General features: G+C 43.2%; 1 protein-coding gene across 2 annotated transcripts in view; it reads left to right on the top strand.

The window, feature by feature from the left end:
- Positions 1 to 23574, top strand: part of LOC308477743 (sushi, nidogen and EGF-like domain-containing protein 1) — a 72665-nt gene that overhangs the window by 32930 nt on the left and 16161 nt on the right. For both annotated transcript variants that reach the window (XM_081006589.1, XM_081006590.1), the window contains 17 exons: positions 1570 to 1683; positions 3256 to 3369; positions 3750 to 3863; positions 4071 to 4187; positions 4777 to 4902; positions 6438 to 6542; positions 8330 to 8443; positions 9444 to 9563; positions 11035 to 11151; positions 11353 to 11469; positions 13157 to 13270; positions 13864 to 14037; positions 14944 to 15057; positions 19755 to 19868; positions 21140 to 21253; positions 21436 to 21549; positions 22798 to 23094. In XM_081006589.1, the coding sequence (XP_080862715.1) occupies positions 1570 to 1683; positions 3256 to 3369; positions 3750 to 3863; positions 4071 to 4187; positions 4777 to 4902; positions 6438 to 6542; positions 8330 to 8443; positions 9444 to 9563; positions 11035 to 11151; positions 11353 to 11469; positions 13157 to 13270; positions 13864 to 14037; positions 14944 to 15057; positions 19755 to 19868; positions 21140 to 21253; positions 21436 to 21549; positions 22798 to 23094 (2199 nt within the window). The remainder of the gene's footprint in view (positions 1 to 1569; positions 1684 to 3255; positions 3370 to 3749; positions 3864 to 4070; positions 4188 to 4776; positions 4903 to 6437; positions 6543 to 8329; positions 8444 to 9443; positions 9564 to 11034; positions 11152 to 11352; positions 11470 to 13156; positions 13271 to 13863; positions 14038 to 14943; positions 15058 to 19754; positions 19869 to 21139; positions 21254 to 21435; positions 21550 to 22797; positions 23095 to 23574) is intronic.

The following is a 23574-nucleotide window of genomic DNA, read 5'->3' on the forward strand; positions in this document are numbered from 1 at the left end:
TGAGGGGCTTCAGTGAGCTTAAGAAGAACCTTGCCAGATCAGACCAAAGGCCCATCTAATCCAGTATTCTGTTTTCACAGTGACCAAGTAGATGCTTATGAGAAACCCATATGGAGGACATGGTCCTCAGCTGTGGAATCCAGAGATGTACTGCCTCTGATATTGGGGATAAATAGCCATCACGACTATAACCCACTGATAGCCTTACCTTACATTGTTTTTGAAACAATCCAAGTTGGCCATCGCCAGACCTTGTGGTAGCTAATTCCACAGCATTCATCTATCCTGAATTTCTTCAGCTTCATTGGCTGACGGGTTCCAGCATTATGAGAGATGGAGAAAACTTCAGCATGTATATTTTTATATACCTCTGTCATGTGCCCTCCTTTTTTGTCTTTTTTATAAACTAAAAAGCCCCAAATGTAGTAACCTTTCTTCATATGAGTTTTGCTCCAATCCCCTTAATCATTTTGGCTTCCCTTTTCTCAGGGGCTGCCCATCCTGTTTCACCACTTGAGGTGAAATGGGAAGGTTCTGCCCCCCAACCCTGCTGCTGCCCCCCATCCCTTTCAGTGAGATTTTCCAGTGAGTGTGGACTGGGTAGAATTCTGCAGGCCAGGTAGAGATGCCTGGAAAGCTTCCTTTGGTCTCTGAGGTTCCCCACTACTGGTATAAGGCTTCTTCGTTTGCTAATATTTTAATTCATGTTTCTCTTGTTGGCTTATTACTGCCCACCTGCAGCTGCTCCATTCCTTGCTCTAGCTGTCCCATTCTTGAAGAACTGAATGCCCATGAGAACTGACCTATGTTTGTCTTTGGCATATTGTCATTATTAAATTAGCCAGTTACTTCTCTATTGAAGTGTCAGGGTGAACGAGGAACACACTAAAGCTTTCATTTAATGAAGTCCGGGGACACTTCTAGAAAACCTCTTTGTTGAGTTCTCTGCTTGATTTGTTTGCAAGAAGATTAGATGATGTTGGCTAGTTAATAAGCATTTGTTCTGATTTGTTTTCAGGGAGGTTAGATGACATGTCAAAGAAAGTATTATGTCACACTTTGCAGTGCGTTTTTCTGTCACTTTCCATGTGACAAAAGGTTTAAGTTTTGGGAAAGTGGGCTTTTTGCACAAGACCTCCAAATAAAATATAATTTTACCACCTGAATTTGTCGGTATGAGATTGCATGTCATCCAAAAATAGCAATAGTCTGTAAGTGCCCCTGGTGACTGCTGCCATAATTAATGCTAATAGCTACCGCAGTGTTAGAAAGTTAAACCTGTTGACCTTAGGGAAGTCGTTTCTAGCCTCTCAACTCCTATAATCCTCCACAGAGGCATTCAGGCTGTGGCCAGAGAAAAGGGTATATAACCCAAAGCATCTTAGCATAATCAAAAACATATAAAGGAAGGGTTTGTTTTCTGTCTTTGCATGCAATCCACACTTCTGGGAATGATGTATCCATAGTAGACATGCCTGGTTAATTACAGATGGTAATGCATGTGAAGTGTTTCGATTGAATGTATGAGAGCACACCCTACTTTTTCGCTTCCTTCCCATTACCTTCCAGATGTGGATGAGTGCGCTTCCAGCCCATGTCAGAACAAAGCCTCCTGCATCGATGGCATTAACAGCTTCAGTTGCTGGTGTCCACCAGGATTTAAAGGAGCCATGTGTGAAGTTGGTGAGAAACATTGTGTAATTGCAAAAGGACAGGGAAATCAGATAACAGCTTACAGGCAGGTCTAGGTGGACAAAGTGTTTATAAAGGCATTCCAGTACCAGTACCCAGTACTTTTTTCTAGAAAAATAGGTGCCACTGTTCACCACGAAGTTGTTACAGTAAGTGCCACACTTTTAAACAACAACAAAAAGAGGTGCCAGTACTGCGTGCCCTTGAGTACCCCCTGAAGAAGAAGAAAGCACTGCCAGTACCTCTTTATTTCAGTTCTAGTCTGGGGGTGGGGCAGAAGTTAGGGATGGCCTGCTCAAACTATGGTACTTTGCAGAACAAATTGGGATAGAAAGCAGTTTGCAGTTGTAGTGTGGGAACTGTATGCAGGAAAGTTGTCTTTCTAATTCTCTGCTGAAACATTCTGAATCAGGAAATGTTAGACTGTACAAATCATAAAATGGTGTATGTTTAGGTGTTGCCCCCTCCCTTTAATCCTAGTGCCAGCGTCCTTCCAAGTACTAGAGGGTGGCTAGTGTGCAGTCACAATAGTTTTTTAATCAGGTCTGGGGATGGGAGACCTTGGTGCAAAAGGTACAGGTGCCTTTCTGCAACACATATATGCACAATCATTCCCCAGAAGAACAGAACATATGTTCCCACAGCCTGCATAGGATAGAAATATACTATGGCTGGAGAAAAGCGAAGAGGTAAATGTGATCAGGTTTTGTACATGCAAGTTCGTGTGTGTGTGTGTGTGTGTGTGTGTGTGTGTGTGTGTCTCCCACACAGCTCTACCTGTGGCTGAATTAACCATGCAGCATACCTGAACCACTGCCCAGACAACACCTCTAAACAGAATGCCTTGTTCAGGGGCTCCTGTCTGGCTTGCCCTTTCCCAAACCAGAGCATTCCTTGGAGGCAAATCAAGTCAAGCAATTGATTCATTTGCCTGTTGATTGTTAAGAAAGTAACCATGCAATGCCCTTCACGGTGTGCTATTCACTTGGCAAGGAGGTAGGGAAAGATGGACATAAATTTGGCATGTAAATGGCCACTAAAAGGAGTCTTTGTGGCTGCTGCAGGCATCACCATCCTCCCCAATATTATGAGAACACTCCAAATTTATCTGGTTTCAGAAGTTCAGTTGCATTTTTCTGACCTTGTAAGAGCCATTGACTGCAAACTATAAGGTGTACATCAGATTCATAGAAGGCGGTTGTTACCAAGATTGGCTTTTTGCAGCATCATTTTTTCTTGCACAGAGTCCGAAGAGAGCTGTAATTGAATCATATGCCTAAGGAAGGTACTTGAGCTTTGAGAGACCATAACTTCCTATATTCTGCCATTTCCCAGACCCCACATAGCTTCTCACTACCTATGGTGCTACAGCCAAGAAATGCTACTAATTCTGAAAGCAGGAGAAGCATGTCTGGGAAAGGGACAAACTAAGTCCCTTGTCTGAGGCACCCATACAGCAGCCTTGGGAGGAAACCACACCATACATGCTTGTTTGTATCAATGGAATGGGCAAATCTTTTGTGTTCTAATTTGCACTCCATTTCTTGTTCTAAAACACTACAGAGGAGTCTCCATGTGAAGCCAAAGAGTGCCAGAATGGCGGGGAATGCCAAGTGGCCAACAGAACAGCTGTGTGCCTTTGCCAGCCAGGTTTTACAGGAGAAGATTGTGAGACAGGTGAGCTAACAATGAACACATTTAGCCCACCAGTCAAGCAGACAAAAAGAGGAATTTGGAAGCTGCTCCAAGGTAAGTCAAGGGGATTCTACTATCAGAGACTGGACAGCAAAGAACCTATGTACACACTTCCACAGTCCAGCAGCAAGCATGTCTTTTTCTGCACACACATGGGATTCTTTGCTCTCTTCCATTGAGTGGGCTTATGATACCATGGGGAAGCTTCACAACAGTGATTCCCAGCTCTGTTTCTACCTCCATCCTCATGAATGACAACCCTTAAATCATCCATATGCAGAGACCTATATTTGTTTTAAACATGGCTAGGCCTGCAGTTGTGGTCAGGTGCTGATCTTTTTGTTGTTGTTTCTCCTTCGCAGAAATAAACGAATGTGATTCCAACCCATGCCTGAACGGTGGGCGATGTATGGACCTAGTGGACAATTACACCTGTGTGTGTGTGGCGCCATTCACAGGACAGCGCTGTGAAACAGGTGCCCTGATTTCATAACTGCGTGGTGGCACCCTCCTTCTCCTCCCCACATAGCCAGATTCCTCTCAGTGGTGGACTCTTTGCTCTGAGCCTCTCTTTCTTTACTCTGTCAGACTCTCTCCTTAGGCCCAGCCCTGTACTTATTGTTGTGTATAGTTATTCAGCTGCGTTGGGCTGTACTGAGGCTCCCTACTCTTCTCCGCTCTAGATCCTTCAGCCTGTGAGGGCAGGAACTGCAGGAACCGACAGACGTGCAACTATATCCGCCCAGGGCGCTACATCTGCACATGCTCTCCAGGCTACTATGGGAACAACTGTCAATATGGTGAGCAGGATGACCCCACATTACCTCAGAGAGATTGTCTAAATCAGGGATGGCAAACCTGTGGCTCTTCAGTTATTGTCGGGCCACAACTTACACAATCCCTGACTGTTCCCATAAGGCCGAGGCTGATGGGAAATGGAATCTAATAATATAGGGGAAACTGGTTCCCTATCCCTGCTATTGTAGATTCATTGGAAAAACCTGTTCACCCTCATTTTCGTAAATGTGCACCCTTCGATTTTGGGTTTTAAGTTGTTTTATGAATTTTTTCAGCTACTTTTGGATCAGATCTACTCAAATTAATCAAGTCTAAGGTTCTTTTGCAGGCTTCCACTACCGAAAATTCCAAAACACCCTAGCAACTATGTGGTTAGGATGCTTTTCCTGATATCTAACCAAAGTCCTTTGGGCTGCAGTTTGCACCCCATTATCTTCTCCACTATAGACATGGAGAACAACTGAACCCCATCCTCCTTCAGAGTAATAATTCATGTGTTTGAAGAACACCTAGCCCTTTTTCTTTGTGCAATATTAACCAGGCATGTCCCCTCTTTCCTCATGTTGTTGATCTCTCACAAATATTTTGTAGGTGGGCCCAGAATGCCCAGTGCCTGCATGTCCAATCCATGTCAGAACGAAGGCACTTGCCTTGAAAGCAGCCAAGGATATGTGTGTGAGTGTGCGGAAGGATACACAGGCACCGACTGCGAAGACAGTAAGTGTACCCCAGTCTGTATACAAACTACGCATTCTCTTTGCAGGGAGGGGTGCTTTACCCAAAGCAGCTATGTTGCAGTCTAGCATGAAAGGTCATATGGACAGGGGAGCCATTATATTGAGAATTGCGTTTTTGGTTTATAAACACAATGGTAGCAGAAAAGCAAATTAAAATAATATAATATCAAAACAGGGGTGGGAGGGTGGAAGTGGTGCTGGTCAGTGTTCATAGCTTTTCTCACTTTCAGTTTACAGGAGTGTGAGAAAATGCCTTTACATTCAGCCAGGGATGGAGTTCAGTTTAGGCTTCCCAATGGAGGCAAGTTATTAAGAAACAGGCATGCGTGGAAGAGATAAGTGTTCCCCACCATAATAAGCATGTCTGATTCAGACTCTGGCTTCTCACTGTTGCTTTGGGTAAAATGAAACCCCACCACCAAAAAAGAAACAAACGAAAACACCTCTTAGGGGAAATATGGAAAATTATGTGTGGTTGGGCACTAAAATATATACATGACCACTTGCATGTAGTGATGATGGCACAGACATCCCAGCACAAGTTGCCAGTAGGGGAAGGACATGTTAACCAGTGCTAGAAACTCTCAATGTAATGCCAATATAATGACTTAACCTGAACTACACACGCACAATTTTCAAGAGCAACCTGTGATCTTGGCAAGTTCCGAGAGCCAACAAGTGCTCCAAAAGATGGCAGTCCTTTGGTTTCCATTAGGTCAAAATGGGTTGTTTACATCAGCCCCTAACTGTGGGACCACATTCAACAAAGTCAGAGGTTCTCATACCTTTCTTTTTTATACGCTTGTGTGGAGCAAGCTCTTCTTTTGATGATTCAGGTCCTATAACAGCCCTTTCCCAGTCAATATAGACTTCCATCACGCCGTTGCAATTGCTAATGCATCGCAACGTGGCCAGGTGGTACTTCATTTAATGGAGAGTCTCCTGTGCTAAATTTATTACACACTGTGCAGTATTGTGGGAGCTGCAATTTTCTCCATCCTATCACTACGTCTTCCTGTTCCCCACCCCACTTGCCCCTACAAGTCCTTTTTGCAATCTTCCATTTGGAGGCAGTGACCCCATGCAAGGAAACACTGGCTCATGTCATTCTCCAGAAGGAGAGGGGAAATGGGTTGAGTGTGAGGTACGTCTCTTACAAGAAGCAATGAGGCTCATTAGAGTCACTGAACAGAGCACAGATAGGACCACAAGGGAGCCTTTGAAAGGTGGAGCTTGATGACTCCAGTGGGGAGCAGCAGCAGCTGGTTTGTAATTTGCAGTCTCTTGGGTGTTAATTAAGGTAAATATCTGAGGTCATGAGAAAGGGAGTAAAGGTTCTGTCACCACAACACTTGTAGCCAAACCTAATCCAGATTCCTCCCCACAGCAGCCTGAACAACACTCTGTTGGTTACTGGTGGGGGTTGTGAAGGCCTCAGTAGCTTGAGCTTTTGCTGGCACAGATGAGCCTCATTAGTCCCCCCCCCCCCCCCGCCGCCCCCTTGGCTTTTTGCAGAGCTCTCAGAGGACTGCGAGTGTCGGAACGGGGGGAAGTGTCTGGATGGAAACGTCACCATATGCCAGTGCCCTCCAGGATATTTTGGTCTTCTCTGTGAATTTGGTAGGAATGTTGTTAATGGCTACTGATAGGCTATTCTGTCCACCTTCTGAATACTGGTTTCTGTAGCTCAGTAAAGCTCTCCACCAATGAGCTCTTGCTTTGGAAGAAAGATGAGCATTTTTCAGACAGCTTAAGGCAGGTTGAAAATTAGGTTGTTGCTTGTGTATACACTCATCCCACTTTTACTTATGGCAGGGACATAGTCCATATGCTGTTGAACTCCAGCTTTGATTAGCCCAGCTACTATGGCCAGTGGTCAGGGGTGATGAGAGTTGTAGTCCAGTGGGACATGGTGGCACTGTGGTCTAAACCATTGAGCCTCTTGGGCTTGCCGATCAGAAGGTTGGCAGTTTGAAACACTGACAGAGTGAGCTCCCATTGCTCTGTCCCAGCTTCTGCCAACCTAGCAGTTCAAAAGCATGCCAGTGCAAGTAGATAAATAGGCGTTTCCATGTGCTCTGGCTTCCGTCACAGTGTTCCGTTGCACCAGTTGTGGTTTAGTCATGTTGGCCACATGACTGGAAAGCTGTCTGTGGACAAACGCCAGCTCCATTGGCCTTAAAGCGAGACGAGCGCCGCAACCCCATAGTCACCTTTGACTGGACTTAACCGTCCAGGGGTCCTTTACCTTTTTTTTTAAGTCCAGCAACATCTGGAGGGGGGCTGTGGTAAGTGAGTTTTGCAAAACCTGTTGGATCAGAGACAGCGGTGGGACAAAAAAATACAACTCACCATGTATACCACAGGAAATGATATTTCTCTCAAACCACTTCAACACTCTTAAATAATATTGTCCATGTCTAGCCTTCGTTTCTGCCTAAGACAGGAAAAGGCGACTCCTGTAGTGCTTTCGTTATGGAAATCCAGCTCTTTTTCAGTTACCAAGTCATCAAGATGACTCTGAAGATTCCCACTGACAAGGATAACTGTCTTGATTTTGAGTGTATCACTGTTACATCAGTCATGCTCAGTTTCAATCTCCCATCTAGAGATATAAAAGCTAAATAATAATAATAATAATAATAATAATAATAATAATTATAATTTATTATTTATACCCCGCCCATCTGGCTGAGTTTCCCCAGCCACTCTGGGCGGCTCCCAATCAAGTGTTAAAAACAATACAGCATTAAATATTAAAAACTTCCCTAAACAGGAAATCTTTTTCAAGCCAGCCATGTTTCCACAGGTTACACCCCAGTGCCCCCCCCCATAAAAGAAAAATCTAAGGCAGAGACAGTGGATAACATTGCATGACCCTCTCTGCTCTTCTGATCATCACCTGAAAAGCATAGAGGACTCAGTTTTCTTCTTCCTTGGAGTACTGGGTTGGGCACAGAAAGTAAACCTCTTTGCCCCACTCAGCACTGCAATGGTGAGTAAAATATACATGCACACTGCAAGGATCAGCTGATGAGTGGAGGCGGGGCTCTTTGCATGTTTGTGTGAGAATGTGGGATGCCTATACCCACTTTTGGGCCACGGTCACTATAGGCATGTGGCCCCCAAGGGGGTTGCAATGGGGCAGTGTAAAAAAGTTAGCCTCCCCAGTGTAGAATCCTCTCAGAGTTAAAAGCAATTTAGAAACATGACATAAAATCTATTTTAAGGGAAAGTGCCTTCAGATCCATGTATCTGCTGGTTTTACTTGTGTGTTTCTTAATGCAGGCGTCACCCCAAAATGTTTCTTTTAACTGTTGGGGTATTTTTAAATAAAGCTCGCCTGCATGGTACTGAGCTGCATGACAGGGAACTGCTGTGTGTTTGTTTCCTCCCCGCCACTGCAGAAGTGACCGCAACACCTTGCAATATGAACACCCAGTGCCCAGATGGAGGCTACTGTATGGAGTACGGTGGCAATTACCTTTGTGTGTGCCATACGGATTACGGCACAAACCACAGTAAGTAGGATAGGGAGTCTGGGCACATCAAAATGGGCTTTGAATCTGAGGATCAAGGTGGTGGGAGAATGCCCAGTATTGCATACCAGAGAAACTAATCCAGAACCCACTATGAGTTGTGAATACTAGGTAGGGTCCATACCCTGCAACATAAATGAAGCGGTTTCTTTGAATGCAAAAAAGACTTGGGAAGGTGCAATGCAGTTGATAGAATGTTAGTGTGGAATGCCGTGGTGAAGCTGCATGTGAGAAGGGGATGCATGAGCAATTCATATCTTCTCCTGTTACCTCTTGCTCTTCACATGCAAATCAGATCCAGGTTGAAGTCCCTGAGCAAATCGTTCCTTCCCTGGTAAATGAGATAAGACTGGGCAATCTCTTTGGGCTAAACTGCACATAAAAGTAACTGCGTCTGCACTGGATGCAGGGATTGATCATTATTGGAATCGCAGCACATATGCATGAGAAACTCACCCTCACCACCCATCCCACGGCAGTCCCAAGGAAAATCCCTCCTCTGAAAATGGTATTTGCATTGGCAAGAAATCCCCCCATTGGTGTCAGTAGGAGATTTCTTTCCAAAGTAAGTATTTGCTTCAGAGGAGAGATGATCTTCAGGACTGCAAGCAGGGGCTAAGTTCCCCTTCCATGCCTTCTGCCGTTCTTATAATAATCAGCCCCACCCTTCTCATGCTAGTTGTGTTTTTAAAAGCCTGCAGCACGTTTAACATCAAGTTTAGTTTGTATCCTGAAAAGTGCTGTAAGCATGCTTTTTTTATTATAGAGATTGTGTAGCTTGTTTGTCTGTAGCAGGCACTAGGAAGATCCCCATAAATAAATATCCTAAGAAACAAGGAGTTGTGGGCTAGAGGACCCCTGGGCTTATTAATTCAAAGATGTGTGTCCTTTTTTCCATGTCATTTAATTGAGCTCCTTTCCGTGGGGCAGGTGGGGTTTTTATTTAGCATCAGCCCATGTGAGGCCATGTCTGCTTTTGCAGCTGAGCCACCCTCTCCTTGTGACTCGGATCCTTGTCTGAATGGCGGATCATGTGAAGCTCAAGATGATTCCTACACCTGTGAATGTACCCGAGGCTTCGTCGGCAGGCACTGTGAGAAAGGTATTTGCCAACCCTGAATGGAAGAACAGAAGCTGCCTTTCCAAATCCTACTTTGATGCTATATATAGGACACACTATCATTTTTTTTCCTAGTGCAGGGTGATGGAATTGACTGCAGGTAATGTTCTTCCCCTCCTTTTCTCTCCCGTGGCTGGTCCAGTGCATGGTTCTCTCTCGGGTCAAAAAGACATTGTGAGAAGCCAAGACAAACAAAAAACAAAAAACCTTCAGGTTTTACTAAAATGTATTCTTCTACACAATAACACCAATGCAGTAAAACAGGGTTTCCCAAACCTGGGTCTCCAGCTGTTTTTAGACTACAATTCCCACCATCCCTGACCCCCATTCCTGCTAGCTAAGGATGATGGGAGTTGTTGCCACAACAGCAGCAAGAATACTCATTGCAAAGTATTGGAAGACACAAGATTTACCCACTGTGGAAGAATGGCAGATGAAGCTGATGGACTATATGGAACTGGCAGAAATGACGGGCAGAATCCGAGACCAGGGAGAAGAGTCGGTGGAGGAAGATTGGAAGAAATTTAAAGATTATCTACAGAAATATTGTAAAATTAATGAATGTTAGAATGATGTTGGATAGTAATTAAGTGGTTTCCAGCTGTAATGCTTTAAGGGAATATGAAAAAAGGGTTATAAATAGGTAAAAATTTAATATTATTACTTTTAAAGGATTGCTGAATCAACAGATTGAAGTGGAATACAAAAAAGGGAGGTATGAGGAGGTCCGGGAAATAAGTCAAAGGAAAATAAGTAATGGAAAATCTGTGTGTTTTTAACTATTTTTATTTTGTATTTTTGTCATATATTTTTTTCATTTTTATTGTAATATTTTTAAAAATCTTAATAAATATCTTATTAAAAAAAAAAGGATGGTGGGAGTTGTAGTCCAAAAACAGCTGGAGACGCAAGTTTGGGAAACCTTGCAGTAAAACAATTCTGAACGCAGTTAAAAAATAGAAATGGATATAGCTTAATAGCCTGGTGCCAACAAACTAGCACTTCCAGTTGCCAAATATTCAGAAAAAACAGCTTCTAAACACCAAAATTATATTCAGCATACTTTGTAAGGCAGAAAAAATGACATAGCAACCTATCGCAAATAAACACCACTTTCAGTTGCTGTTAGTCTGTTCCAGTTGAGCAACACTTTTAGTTGACATAACTGTGAGACTGAGCAATGTGATGTGCAAAACTTAAGCTGATGCAGACATCGGGACTCCTGCTTTGGAAGAAAATTCAATAAAAATTAATTACGCTTTATGTGGAAGTGCTTTTATTTTGTCTGCCGTGGATCTGTTGCCAGTCCTATTTCATTGGATTAGTCAGGGAAGGTGTCAGGGACACAGTTTAACCTGGCAAAAGGGCTAGAGGGCCAGTGAGTGAAACTCTTCCTTCCACCTGTCTTTTAAAGGGGCTTGTAACAAGTACGGATGCTTTTTTCCCTTCCCAGCAAAGCCAAAGCTGTGCAGTTCTGGGCCCTGCCGCAATGGAGGGACGTGTAAAGAATCAGACGGAGAATACCACTGCACCTGTCCTTACCGCTTCACGGGGAAGCACTGTGAGATAGGTATCTCTACTGCATGCACTGCCGCAATTTTAGCCGAGGGAATGGGGACGTAAAGGGACTTCTTGGGAGGTAAAAAAAATCCTTCCAGTAGCACCTTTTTTTTTTTTTTTTTACTATGGCAGACCAACACGGCTACCTATCTGTTCTTGGGAGGTGTTAGGGAATTGTTTGCTATGTAACCTGGACCTTCTGTTTTCACAGGCAAACCTGACCCCTGTGCCTCAGGGCCTTGTCATAATGGGGGGACCTGTTTCCACTATATTGGCAAGTACAAATGTGACTGCCTCCCAGGATATTCCGGGCGACACTGCGAGATAGGTATTAGTGTATTATTTATTTCATTTATGAATCGCTTCCCATGAGGCATTTGCAATGTTGAAATATATATTTGTGAAACAGTTGCATATATATATATATATATATATATATATATATATATTTAAAAACTATATATAAAAACACACACATTTTAAAGCAACTGTAGCAGCACATCCCACATGGATGTTAACTGGGTTCGAGGTCTCCATTTTGGAGGTTTGTTGAAAGAGGAACACCAAAAAACAATTGAGAAGGGGGGAGTTCCAAATGTAGTTATGGGATTGGAGGGGTCTTCCACATGTGAGCAGCACATGTGAAAGAAAAGGCATGCCCTTCGGGCAATGACTAAGCCAGAGGCCTATTGACATTAGGCAGCAGGTATGGTTTCTCTCCCCAGAGGGTAAAGCCATCAGACGGGGTCTCCTTTTGGCAACCTAAGGGAGTTAAGAACATAAGAAGAGCCTGCTGGATTAGGCCGATCAGCTTCTTCATCTCACAGTAGCCAACCAGATGCCTATAGGAAGCACACAGGCCGAACCTGAGCACAACTCATAATGGCTAGTATCTTTCAGGAGACTGCAACACTATTGTTTCCTTTATTTACTTCATAAAACTTACACACCGCTTGGTTGTGAAACCTCAGAGTGGTATACAAAAAATATAATGGCAAAGTCAATAAAAGTTCAGAACCCTACCTTCAAAACATACAAAAGTTGAAATATTAAAACAGATTAAAAGTACCTCAACTTTCTAAGCATCTGGGTAGGCTTGTCTGAACAAGAATGTTTTATGCAGGTGCTGGAAGAGTACAGTGAAGGAGCCTGCTTGATCTCAATAGGCTGGGATCAGGATGTTGAATCTCCAAGGAGTTATAATTTACTGAAATCCCTATTTAGAAATACTGAACTAAATGAATGAATTGTTTATATCGCAGATTTGAGCAAAGTGTTGAAGATTTGATTGCTTTCCATTGTAGAGGTAAAAAGCAAGCTAGATGCCAGGCATGCTATGAAATTAGGAGCTGGATTTATCCTGAACAGCAATCAGAAGTACTGATCAGTGGTCTAGGTTGAACCATAGCTGGAAGCTTAGAACATAGTTGCTTGGGTGGCATAACTACAGGTTGTGATAATTGTGTGCCTTGCAGCTATGTCATTGAACTTCTAAAAATTAATCATAAGCACAGTGGAATGGGCGATTTCCATTGATTCTACAGTTCTTCAGGAGAGGAGGTTTAATCTTCTCCTTCCCTTCTGTGATCCCAATAGAAATCCCCTCTCCCTATGCTGCCTTTAGTGATTGGGGGCCGACAACTTCCACCTTTCATTGGTACCAATAGAAGTTTCCCCACTCCATTACTAACTGGAGCATGGGGGGTTATTTTCACTGGAATAGCAGCTGGTGAGGGAAGAATTAAATCTCCCCTCCTCATATGCTGCAGTCCTGGAGGAAATCCAGAATCCAAAATTCCAACATTGATGCAAGCTGAATAGTTAGCGTAACACAGAGTTAAGTCTCTGGTGTTGGTGGTATAAAATATCCTGCAGTGTGACTGCATTACTAGGGTTAGAAATCATTTGTGTTACTGTCACATGTTGTTTCATTTTTTAAAGGTGCTTTTGTAAGCTCTGTTTGGAATACTAAATGGAACAATTTTGTATTGGTGGGCTGGGCTCTGCTTTCACAGCTCCTTCTCCTTGCCTCCTGCATCCATGTGAAAATGGAGCCACTTGTCAGGATCTTGGCAACAGCTATTTGTGCACATGCCCAGCTGGCTACACAGGAAGGCACTGCCAATCAGGTAAACGCATAGAAAGGTAATGCCCCATAGTCAGCTGTGATAGGTCATCTGTCCTAGTACAATGGGCCATGCCAACGTTTTCAATTCTTTTAAAAAGCAAAACCATTCAGCTAATGTTCTGGACTGCTTCCGGAGGTTTTTGGAAGTTCTGTCTGAAAATTTCAGCTTCTGTGAAATTTGTGTAAGGCAGGTTGGAACTTGCAGCTCGGATCCATGCTAATTATTTGCAGCACCACAAACTGCATTTGGGAGCTAAGAGCAGTGTCTCTTGGAACAAATGATGCTAACCACTGAAGGCTTGCCCTGGCGACATTAATTTTAGAGGCTGGCATTGCAGTTTTTGCTTCTCTGATGAAGGCAGGCCACAGCATGAGAACTTTTCTAACGTAACTCAGTAAGTCGCTCACACAAAAGGGAATGTCCTTTTAGGTTCTGTGTGAAGAACTAGGCCTTCACTATCCCCAGTGCTCTCATCAGGGCAGAGCCCTTATTTACATCAGTGTTAATTGTGCAGCTCATAGACTATATAACAAATGCATTGCTCTATAACCTTTCTTCTTCCACCCCTCCCCCACTCTTTCTTTTCCTTATAGAGGTAGACTGTGGTACCCCCAAGGAGGTGAAGCATGCCCAGGTGGCATTTAACTCCACTAAGCTGGGCTCTCTGGCAGAATACCGGTGTGATCTGGGTTATGTTCTCAGTCCCCAGAATAACCCCAGGGTGTGCAGAACACAAGGCGTCTGGAGTGACCCTCCAGAGTGTAACGGTAACTTGATTTTGTATTTGAGTGAGTGAGTGAGTGAGTGATCAGGTCCTTTTCAACTTCAAGCAACAGTTTCTGGTGACTTTAATATTTCATCAGAACTATAGTACTGTACTCTTCAGTGTCTGATACCTGCCTATTGTTCTTGTGAGAAGACAAAGTGGAACCAGACCAGTGCCAGTTTTGGTTCCTGTGATTATTCCGGAGTTCTAACGTTCTTGTGTATCTTGGAAGTCTTGGAGTTGATAAAAGGAGAGAGGAAAATCCCCTTGGGGAAACCATAGCACTTCTCAAGCTTAAGGAAACGATAAGGCAGATAAGCCATTATAAAAGAACAATAGGTGCAAGCTGGGCAAAGCTGACATAGCCCATACTGTGAAAGGGAAGCAACCCCTCTTGACCAGCAGCTAACGGGCAGCATGTTGCCCCTGACTAGTGGTGCTTACTGTGTGACTAGATTTGTGTTTGCACCTCTGGTTCCTGTTATCCCCGGTTCCCATGCTGCAATGGGAGGGGTTGTTTCTAACATGCACCTTTTCTAATGTGTAGGCTGCTCCAATCCACATGCCCTGGCACATAAGGGAGGGGTGTGGGTGTCTGTGTATCTTTCAGGGCTTTTATGGTTTTCCATTACAGCTAGATGGTCATCACTGAGAGCCAGCATGGTGTAGTGGTTAAGAGCGGTAGACTCGTAATCTGGTGAACCAGGTTTGATTCCCCACTCCTCCACATGCAGTTGCTGGGTGACCTTGGGCTAGTCACACTTCTTTGAAGTCTCTCAGCTCCACTCACCTCACAGAGTGTTTGTTGTGGGGGAGGAAGGGAAAGGAGAATGTTAGCCACTTTGAGACTAGTGATAAAGCAGGATATCAAATCCAAACTCTTCTTCTTCTCCCCTCTCTGTTACAGAAATTGATGAATGCAGATCTCAGCCGTGTATGAACGGAGGCTTGTGTAAAGATCGAATTGCCACTTTCCTGTGCTTGTGCAAAACTGGCTATACAGGACACCACTGTGAGTTGGGTAAGAGAATGTGCAAGTATGTGTGCCAGAAAGTCGCATGACGTTGTTGCCCATAGCACCACATCGGTGCTATGTCAGGGCGTACCATCAGTGTTACCATAAGCCCCATTGAGAAAGCCCTGGCCCGTGAGGGACTTAACATCGAGCCATTTCTGAACCAGGATTATTTCCTAGGAGATTTGCTGTGGCCCAGAGATTCAGCAGCAAAGTTGCAGCTGGAACATCTGAGGACTGGTGGGGAGGCTTCTAATGCTTTTGCTCTCCCAACACTTCCTGCATCTGCCACTGGCACTAGATTCTGTGAGAGTCATAAGCAGCAGCAGCAGCTTAAGAAACCCAGTGAGGGACTAACATCTGGTTGCTTCAACAATCCATCCCAGGCCAGGAGCTCCAGCTGCAGAGTGGCATTTGTCAAAACACTGGAGAACTGGGGCGTGTGTGTGCGCACCGTTGTAATGTTGTACTGTTGTGTGTTCAATGTTTTTAAATAAGGACTTTGGTTAGGGAGGTCGGGTACACATACACCTAAAATAAAAATGTATAATTCTTTTTAGAGTACTGTGGTTTTCAGAGTAATGTAGCTTTTGATTTTATTTATTATTTAATTAGTTCCAGTATTTATATACTACCTAATGACAAAGTCCTCTGGGCGGTTAACCAAAATACAATAGGAGACAGAATAAAATCAGCAATAGAGAATTGCATCCAGCAGAACAAATAGAAAAAGCAGTCAAAGAAATATTTATGACTGAAAATTTTGAATTCAGAAAGGACCGGGAAGATTTTAGCAAGGGACCTGCCTTTCTGTATTAAGGTTCAGCCACCTGCAGAATGGGAATGCTAAAAAACAAGAAGAGTTTTGCTGCATCAGGCTAAAAGTCCATCTAGTCCAGTATCCTCTTCCCACAGTGGCTATCCAGGTGTTTTTGGGAGTCCCGCAAGGAGAACCTGAGTGCAACGGCACTGTTCCTACCTCTGAATCCTAGCAACAGGCATGCAGAGGTATAATGCCTCTGAAAGTGGAGGCAAATCCTTTATTGAGATGGTCTTTGTATAGCAGCTATAGTATAAGGAGGCATTATCAACAGCAAGCTTCCCCTTCCTCCTGACAGCAGTGAAGAGATTTAGATGTGCAGTTGCAGGTGGAAGGCCCACTTTGGGCTAGGGATGAGAGAATGAGGAGATGGGAGAAAAGGGCAAAAGCAGAAGTGATACTGATAGGTAGAGTCCAAAGGAAAATGAATAGCCTTTACTGGATGAATATTTGGTGAAGGCCAGTGGATGAAGTCTGATCCGGCCCATATGTCAGTGTCAGTTTTATGCAGAGATCTGTCATTATAAATTAATAGAAAGAGTTTCTGGAACCCCAAGGCCATTTGAACTAGAACACTGAAACTTAATAGCTTTCTGAACTTTTTCACAGCCTGTGCTAGTTATTTCTGCTGCCACCAGATTTATACTGCTTTATTATCTCTGCTTTAAATATCTACCTTTTAATATTTAATAATATATGTATTTTCCCGTTGCTACTTGTTTTGATGTTTCTTACGGTTTTTACACGTGACCTAAAACAATTCAGTAAACCGGGGGGCAGGTTTGAAGTAAAATTTAAAACCCCATGCATTTGTGAGATGCAGTTTTTGTTGCACTGCAGAAGGAGAGTTATATTTCTCAGTATTAATTTGCCAGAACAGGCTGTGCACCACCTCCAAAGTTAACCCACCAGTAGTACTTCTTCTGTCTTGCCTGGATTGAGATTGTGTGTATTGGCTGCCATCCAACCAATTACAGTTGTGTGAGTAATGTGAATGAATGGGTGTACATCATAGTATATAGGGGAGTGGATGCAGGGGATGCTGATGAAGGGTTGATGGTAGTCCACTTAGGTTGCTGGCTTGTTGAGGTAGCTGTGATAAGTGTTGTGGTGGCCCAGTTGAATGCATAGAGGTCTTGGTCATGATGGTGAGCACCAGGAAACTAAGGCTACTTAAAGTTTAGCAGGATTGCAGTTCAGATAAACTGTGCCAATTAGGCTTCTACTCTGTGTGCTCTCTACATAAATCTGAGCGCTTTTAAAGCTGTGTACACACTATATAGTGTGCTGGACAATGCTGGATTTCGTCATCAGTGCTGGCCCTTGTGGAAAGATAACTGCCTAGGTAGGAGAAGTGATTGACATTTTTCAACGTTACACCATCAAGTTGGATTTGTAGCACTGCAGAGGGGTTATTTTGTACTTGTTGGTGCAGCATTTTGGTTTTTTGGATGTTGAGTGATAGGCCAAGCTTCTGCAAAGATATTTAGGCTGGTTTGGAGGTCATCCTCTGAGTGTGCGCACACTATGTTGTCATCAGCATACTGAAGCTCTATGACGGAAGTTACGGTAACCTTATTCTTTGCTTTTAGCCTGCTCAGATTGAAGAGCTTTCCATCTGTTCAATATATGATTTCTACTCCCGTGGGGAGTTTCCCTTTGACAAAGTGTAGGATCATGGCAGTGAAAATAATGAATAGTGCTGGGTCAATAACACAACCCTGTTTAACAACAGATCCCACTGTGAATGGTTCACTTTGAGAGCCATTGTTATCTGCGATTGTTGCTGTCATATTATCATGGAGGAGCTGAATGATGTTTACAAATTTATCTGGGCGGCCAATTTGCAGAAGGACAGTCCACAGGGCATTACGATTTACAGTGTCAAAAGCCTTAGGTCAGTAAATGCCATATGCAGGGGTTGGTTTTGCTCTCTGCATTTTTCTTGAAGCTGTCAAGCGGTGAAAATCATGTCCACTGTCCCCCTAGAAGGCCAAAAACCATTTTGGGATTTAGGAAGGGTCACCTCGGATATTGTTAAGAGACAGTTTGCTAAGATCCTTGCAAGAATTTTGCCAGCTGCAGCTAATAGAGAGATGCCTCAAGAGTTTCCGCAATCAGTTCTGTCACCTTTTTAAAAAGAGATTGATAATTTTGGCATCCCTAAAGTCTTCTGGGATCTCTTCTCTTTCCCAGATTTTTTTTGATGAGCTTGTGAAGTTGTTGTGTAAGTTCAATTTCACCCACTTTGAAGATTTCAGCAGGTATCCCATAAGGTCCACTAGCTTTGTTGTTTTTCATTTGGTTAATAATCTCCTATCTTCCAATGAACTGGAAAGGGGTAACATAAAACAAAACGATGCTTTTTAAAAAGCCACATTGACCGATTATGGGGAAAATAACAATGTCATTGATATACCCAAGTCATCTTCTTGGGATATGGTATAGAAAGGCCCATCTTGCTAGAAACCGTGCCTTAAAATATGGTGGGGGGGGGGATAAACTTTATTATGTAACAATATTTCAATTATGTTGCTTAATAACATCGCCTTGTTTCTCTGTGGAACGACTTTGTGACTGGGAGGGGAAATTGGCAAAAGCAAGCTTTGGATGATCAGTGATCTCTTTCATGAGAGTGTTTTCTTTAAACTTGCTGAACTGAGTAACAGGGGAAGACTGCATAACTTCCCATTATATTCATATTTTCAGATAGGAAAAATTCTGTTTTCAGGTATGAGAAATGAAGACACAAAACCAAGCCCAAGCCCTTAATACAGTTGACATAGAAAGCCCTGCCTTCTGACAGGAATGGAAGGAATGGCATGGAACACACCTACTTGCTTATTAAAGAATGGAGTAACGCAGGCTTGAAGAAATGCCATTGTCTATTAATTAGGGGGAGGGGGTGCAATATAAAAACAGCCAGTTGGTTCACTAACCAATTTTTTATAATGTAGTAGTTATTAATTTTCTTTATTCATATAATACATTCCTATCAATTCTAAAGTACTTTTTAACTTGCATAATGCTTCATTTACAAACTCTTATTTGTGCTTGCAAACAGGATGTGAGATGTGAGGTTTATTATTCTCTATAGCCTTTGGAAATCCCCTTCCTAAGGTCAATTATTAGTGCTAATGTGCTCTTAAATATGACTGTTCATTTCTTAGGACGCAGTGTTAGGAGTTCTGGGTGTCCCTTTCTCTTTTTCCATCCCCACCTAAAAGCTGCTTTATGCAGAGCTGCTACCTTTGTAGGGTTTCTTCCCAGCAACAATAAAATAGCCTCTTACCCTGGTGTTGGGGACCTTTTGGTGAATCCTGTGTGCTGTTACCAGGCAAGACTATATCTGTTAATGAAATGATAATTGTAAAGCATCATTTGGTGAAGTACTGTATAAGACGCCCCCATGTATAAGATGCCCCCTACTTTGGGGGACTCCAAATTAAGAAAACACCCCTCAGCACTACCCGTGTATTAGACGAGCCCCAATTTTAAACCTACTTTTTTGGTTTTAAAAGAAAAAAACTAGTCTTATACACAGAAAAATACAGTAATTGCTGTATAAATGTTTGACATCAAACCTCCCTGCAACCCCATTGCTCTTTGCAAAAATAAATATTAATTAATGTACTGTAAACAACACTTACACCATCATATAGCTACAGCTGCCAAGAGTTAAAATTATCTTGCTTCTCCCCTCTTCCTGCCCCACTATTTTTGCAGAATTAAAACTGTTTTGCCACAACAGAGTTTAAGACGAGGAAGAAAAACATAAAGTTCTCCACTTTCTACCCCATTACTGCTGGTTTTCTACCTTTGATAGTGTTGTGCTGATGAAGTCATTGTACTGCTCCCCCTCTCCCTTCTGCATTCTCTACAGAGATTGATGAATGCCTGTCTGATCCATGCAAGAATGGTGGGACCTGCACAGATCGACCAGGATCCTTTGCCTGTCATTGTCCTGAGGGTTTCATTGGAACTCAGTGTGAAACGGGTAAATAGTCTGTTGACCCTTCTTGGAACTTCTATCACTACTTCCTACTAGCAATTCAAGATCACTGGAATCTCCCAAATATCCTTAAACTGCTCCATCTGTTCCACTGGTACTAACATATCCCACTTTCTTTTAGTATAAATTTCTTAATATTGGTAACAGTTCAGGTTCAAAGGCAAAGCTTTGGAAGAGGTTATTCTTGGAAAACCTGAGTTATTTTCTTTAACCAATTCAGCTGCCATAGGCTGTGTGAGCCTCACAGCCTATGTGGACATAACAGTAGTCATACGGAAGTTAACATTGCTCTAACCCATAGAAAATGCTATTTAAAGACCTTTCTAACTCAGAAGGTTTCAGATGGCATGGTGTCATGCACTAGCTGGCTAGTACACATTATCAACTTTAAAAAATAGCAAGGTTGTTCTTTTCCTCAATTCGGATCAAAGCTGGCTTGCGGGGGAAACATCCAAATGCTGCATTTCATGATAGAATAGATACAGCATAGATAGGGACGTGGGTTGCGCTGTGGGTTAAACCACAGAGCCTAGGACTTGCCCATCAAAAGGTCGGCGGTTCGAATCCCCGTGACGGGGTGAGCTCCCGTTGTTCAGTCCCTGCTCCTGCCAACCTAGCAGTTCGAAAGCACGTCAAAGTGCAAGTAGATAGGTACCGCTCCAGCGGGAAGGTAAACGGCGTTTCCATGCACTGCTCTGGTTCACCAGAAGCGGCTTAGTCATGCTGGCCACATGACCCAGAAGCTGTACGCCGGCTCCCTTGGCCAATAAAGTGAGATGAGCACCGCAACCCCAGAGTCGGTCATGACTGGACCTAATGGTCAGGGGTCCCTTTACCTTTACTTAGATATAGATTGTGGCTAATGTTGTAGATAGGTGTACGCAGCCAAGGTCTCCCCATGGAAGCAACTCATCTGTAGTGAGTGGCTATGGTCTTAATAAGAGGTATGCAAAATCTTGAACAGGAAATTCTGTAACTCAGAAGTAAATGGTTTGGTGCTGCATGTAAGCAGCACTTAGACAGGCTTAAGGAAACATGCCACCATCTATCTTGAATTTCTGCTGATTTCTTATTTACCGGGGAGATTAATAGACTGTGCAGATGGATGGCCCCAGGGAGGGTTTTCACGTGGAGCTAATGCACTGTACTACAGCAGGCATCTTTGCAAGGGATTCTCCACCAGATGCAGAGTCATCCTCTTAATTCCATGTGACACCTCCTACAGATATCTGAGTGAGTGTATTTATGCCCTCCAGAAGTGGATGCCTGTGAATCAAACCCTTGTCGGAACGGAGGAGATTGCGAAAATTACAGTGGCTCCTACCTGTGTGTCTGCCCAGAGGGCTTCTTTGGCTACCATTGTGAAATAGGTAAGCTGATATAGAATGGGAGCACACGTAGTACATGCAAAGGTTCTTAGTAGCCTTTTAGGAAAGGTAGATGGGGGGGGCAGTATTTAGTCTGATCCTCTCCTGACATATTTTCCTAAGGGAGCCTGCACTGTATTGAAGAACCACTGTTCTGAACTGTTCGTTTTACACTTCTTCCCCAGCTAGTGACCCCTGTTTCTCCAACCCCTGTGGGAGCAGAGGCTACTGCCTGCCCAGTAACGGATCTCACATCTGTACCTGCAAAGTGGGCTATACTGGCAACAACTGTGAGAAAGGTAAAAAAGCCATTTCCATAGTTGTCTGAAATAGAGTCATTGCTAACCATGCTGATCCCAGAAAATGGTAGACATATAGCAGGCAATAAAATCCTTTTAAAATAGGTTGGGGTTTTTAATTGAGTTTTTCAAAATGAATAACATCACTTTTTATATTTTACAAATAACAGTAGTAAACTACAAAAGAAAAGGAAGAAAAACACAACATTCAAACCGACATTGTATTTTACAAAACGCAAAGCAAACCTATTCAGAAGGTGATTAAAATCAGCATCAGCTTAAAAGAACTAAAACACATGCAACTTCTATATGTCTAAACATGCAACTTCTATTTTTTCTAAACAAAAAATGTTTTCATCAGGCACCAAAAAGAAAAGAATAAAGTGAAGGTGCCTGCCAGATGTCAATAGTCAGGGATTTCTAAAGTGTAGTAGGTGATGCCACATGAAAAGACCAATTTCTTACAATTGCAGAACAAGTATTACATGGCACCTTAACACTGCCAGTTTCACAGATCAAATCAGCTGAATGGGCATATATGGTGTAAGGCAATCCCAGAAGTAAACCGGTCCCAAGCTGTGAAGGGCTTCATATATGTTTGTTGAAAGTTGGGTTACTTTGGTGATTCTTGTCCAGTTGAACTGAACTGAAACCAGAAGAGAATATCATTCAAGGATCCAGTGCTAGATCTTAAGAGTCAAATGAGTAAACTAATGGGAGCCAAGGGCCCACAGAACCTTGCTGTAGCATTACTACCCAGTATGAATGCTCATCAAGAACTTGTTCCCACTGGGGCAAAGTAGATGAGCACATTCCCATCTGTTGTGCTCATAATGCACCATGTGATGTGGATTCTCTTTGCAGATCTGCATACTCAGTATCCCCTCAAAAAAGTTATGAAAGTTAATGCAGTTCAGAATTCCATATTTGAAACACAGCATGTTTAACGCTAGCATTCTGCCAGTCTTGCCTTAATATATTAAGTTTATATTAATCATAAACTATGCATTCCCCAACCTTGGGTCCCCAGGTATTATTGGACTTCAGTTCCCATCATTCTTGATCACGCTGGGTGGGAATGATGGGGGTTGGAATCCAACAGCAACTGGAGACCCAAGATTGGGGAAGGCTGCCTTACCTGCTTCCTCTTGTATAAAAAATACAATAATGAGATGAGGGAGGGCAATAATTCTGTTTGTTAACATGTATTATGCTTCCTTTTCTTTCATTTGCATTGACACCCTGAAGAGCTGCTGCCACCAACGTCATTAAAGGTGGAAAAGGTGGAGGAGACAGGGCTGACAATCTCTTGGCGCCCTCCCATGGACCCGGCTGCCAAGCAAATGATTGATGGCTACGCCGTGACGTACGTATCCTTCGACGGCTCTTACCGCTGGACTGATTATGTGGACCGAAGCCGTGCTGCCCACCATTTGCGGGCACTAGCCTCCGGCAAAGCCTACAATATTTCTGTCTTTTCAGTCAAACGCAAATCGAACAACAAGAATGATATCAGCAGGCCCGTCATGCTCGTCACTCGTACTAGTGAGTAGCTCATTCAGCGGGATAGAGTGGTGGGTGCAGAAATGCCTGGCTCCAGCAGTGAGGCAACTGTGTTTGCAGGTCTCTTTCAGACCCATAGAGGCACACAGCACGTTTCCCAAGCGATATGGAACAACAGAGCACAATGTCTTGTTTATAAGAGGAGTTTCTTCCCTACCAATCCGGTGTCATTGCTGTCACACAACAAATTAAGTTTATATATTCAAAACACAAAAACATTGGCCTGCACCCATGAATTTCCACTCCTCCACCCCCGGTACTTGTTCTCCTGCAGTGGCATCTATAGAAGTAAAAGTTGCTGTTAAAAAGAAATACGTAGTGGAAGTTGCATCTCCGAAACAAAACAATTGCCACACCCCACACAATTGTCACTCGAGAAACATTTGTAGAAGAACATCTTGTTTCTCAGTGTCTACTAATCCTTTAAGTATAATGATGTAATAGAGTCCAGAAGAGGCTAAA

This window comes from Podarcis pityusensis, assembly GCF_964106645.2.
Source record: "Podarcis pityusensis genome assembly, chromosome: 5".
Classification (NCBI taxonomy): Eukaryota; Metazoa; Chordata; class Lepidosauria; order Squamata; family Lacertidae; genus Podarcis; species Podarcis pityusensis.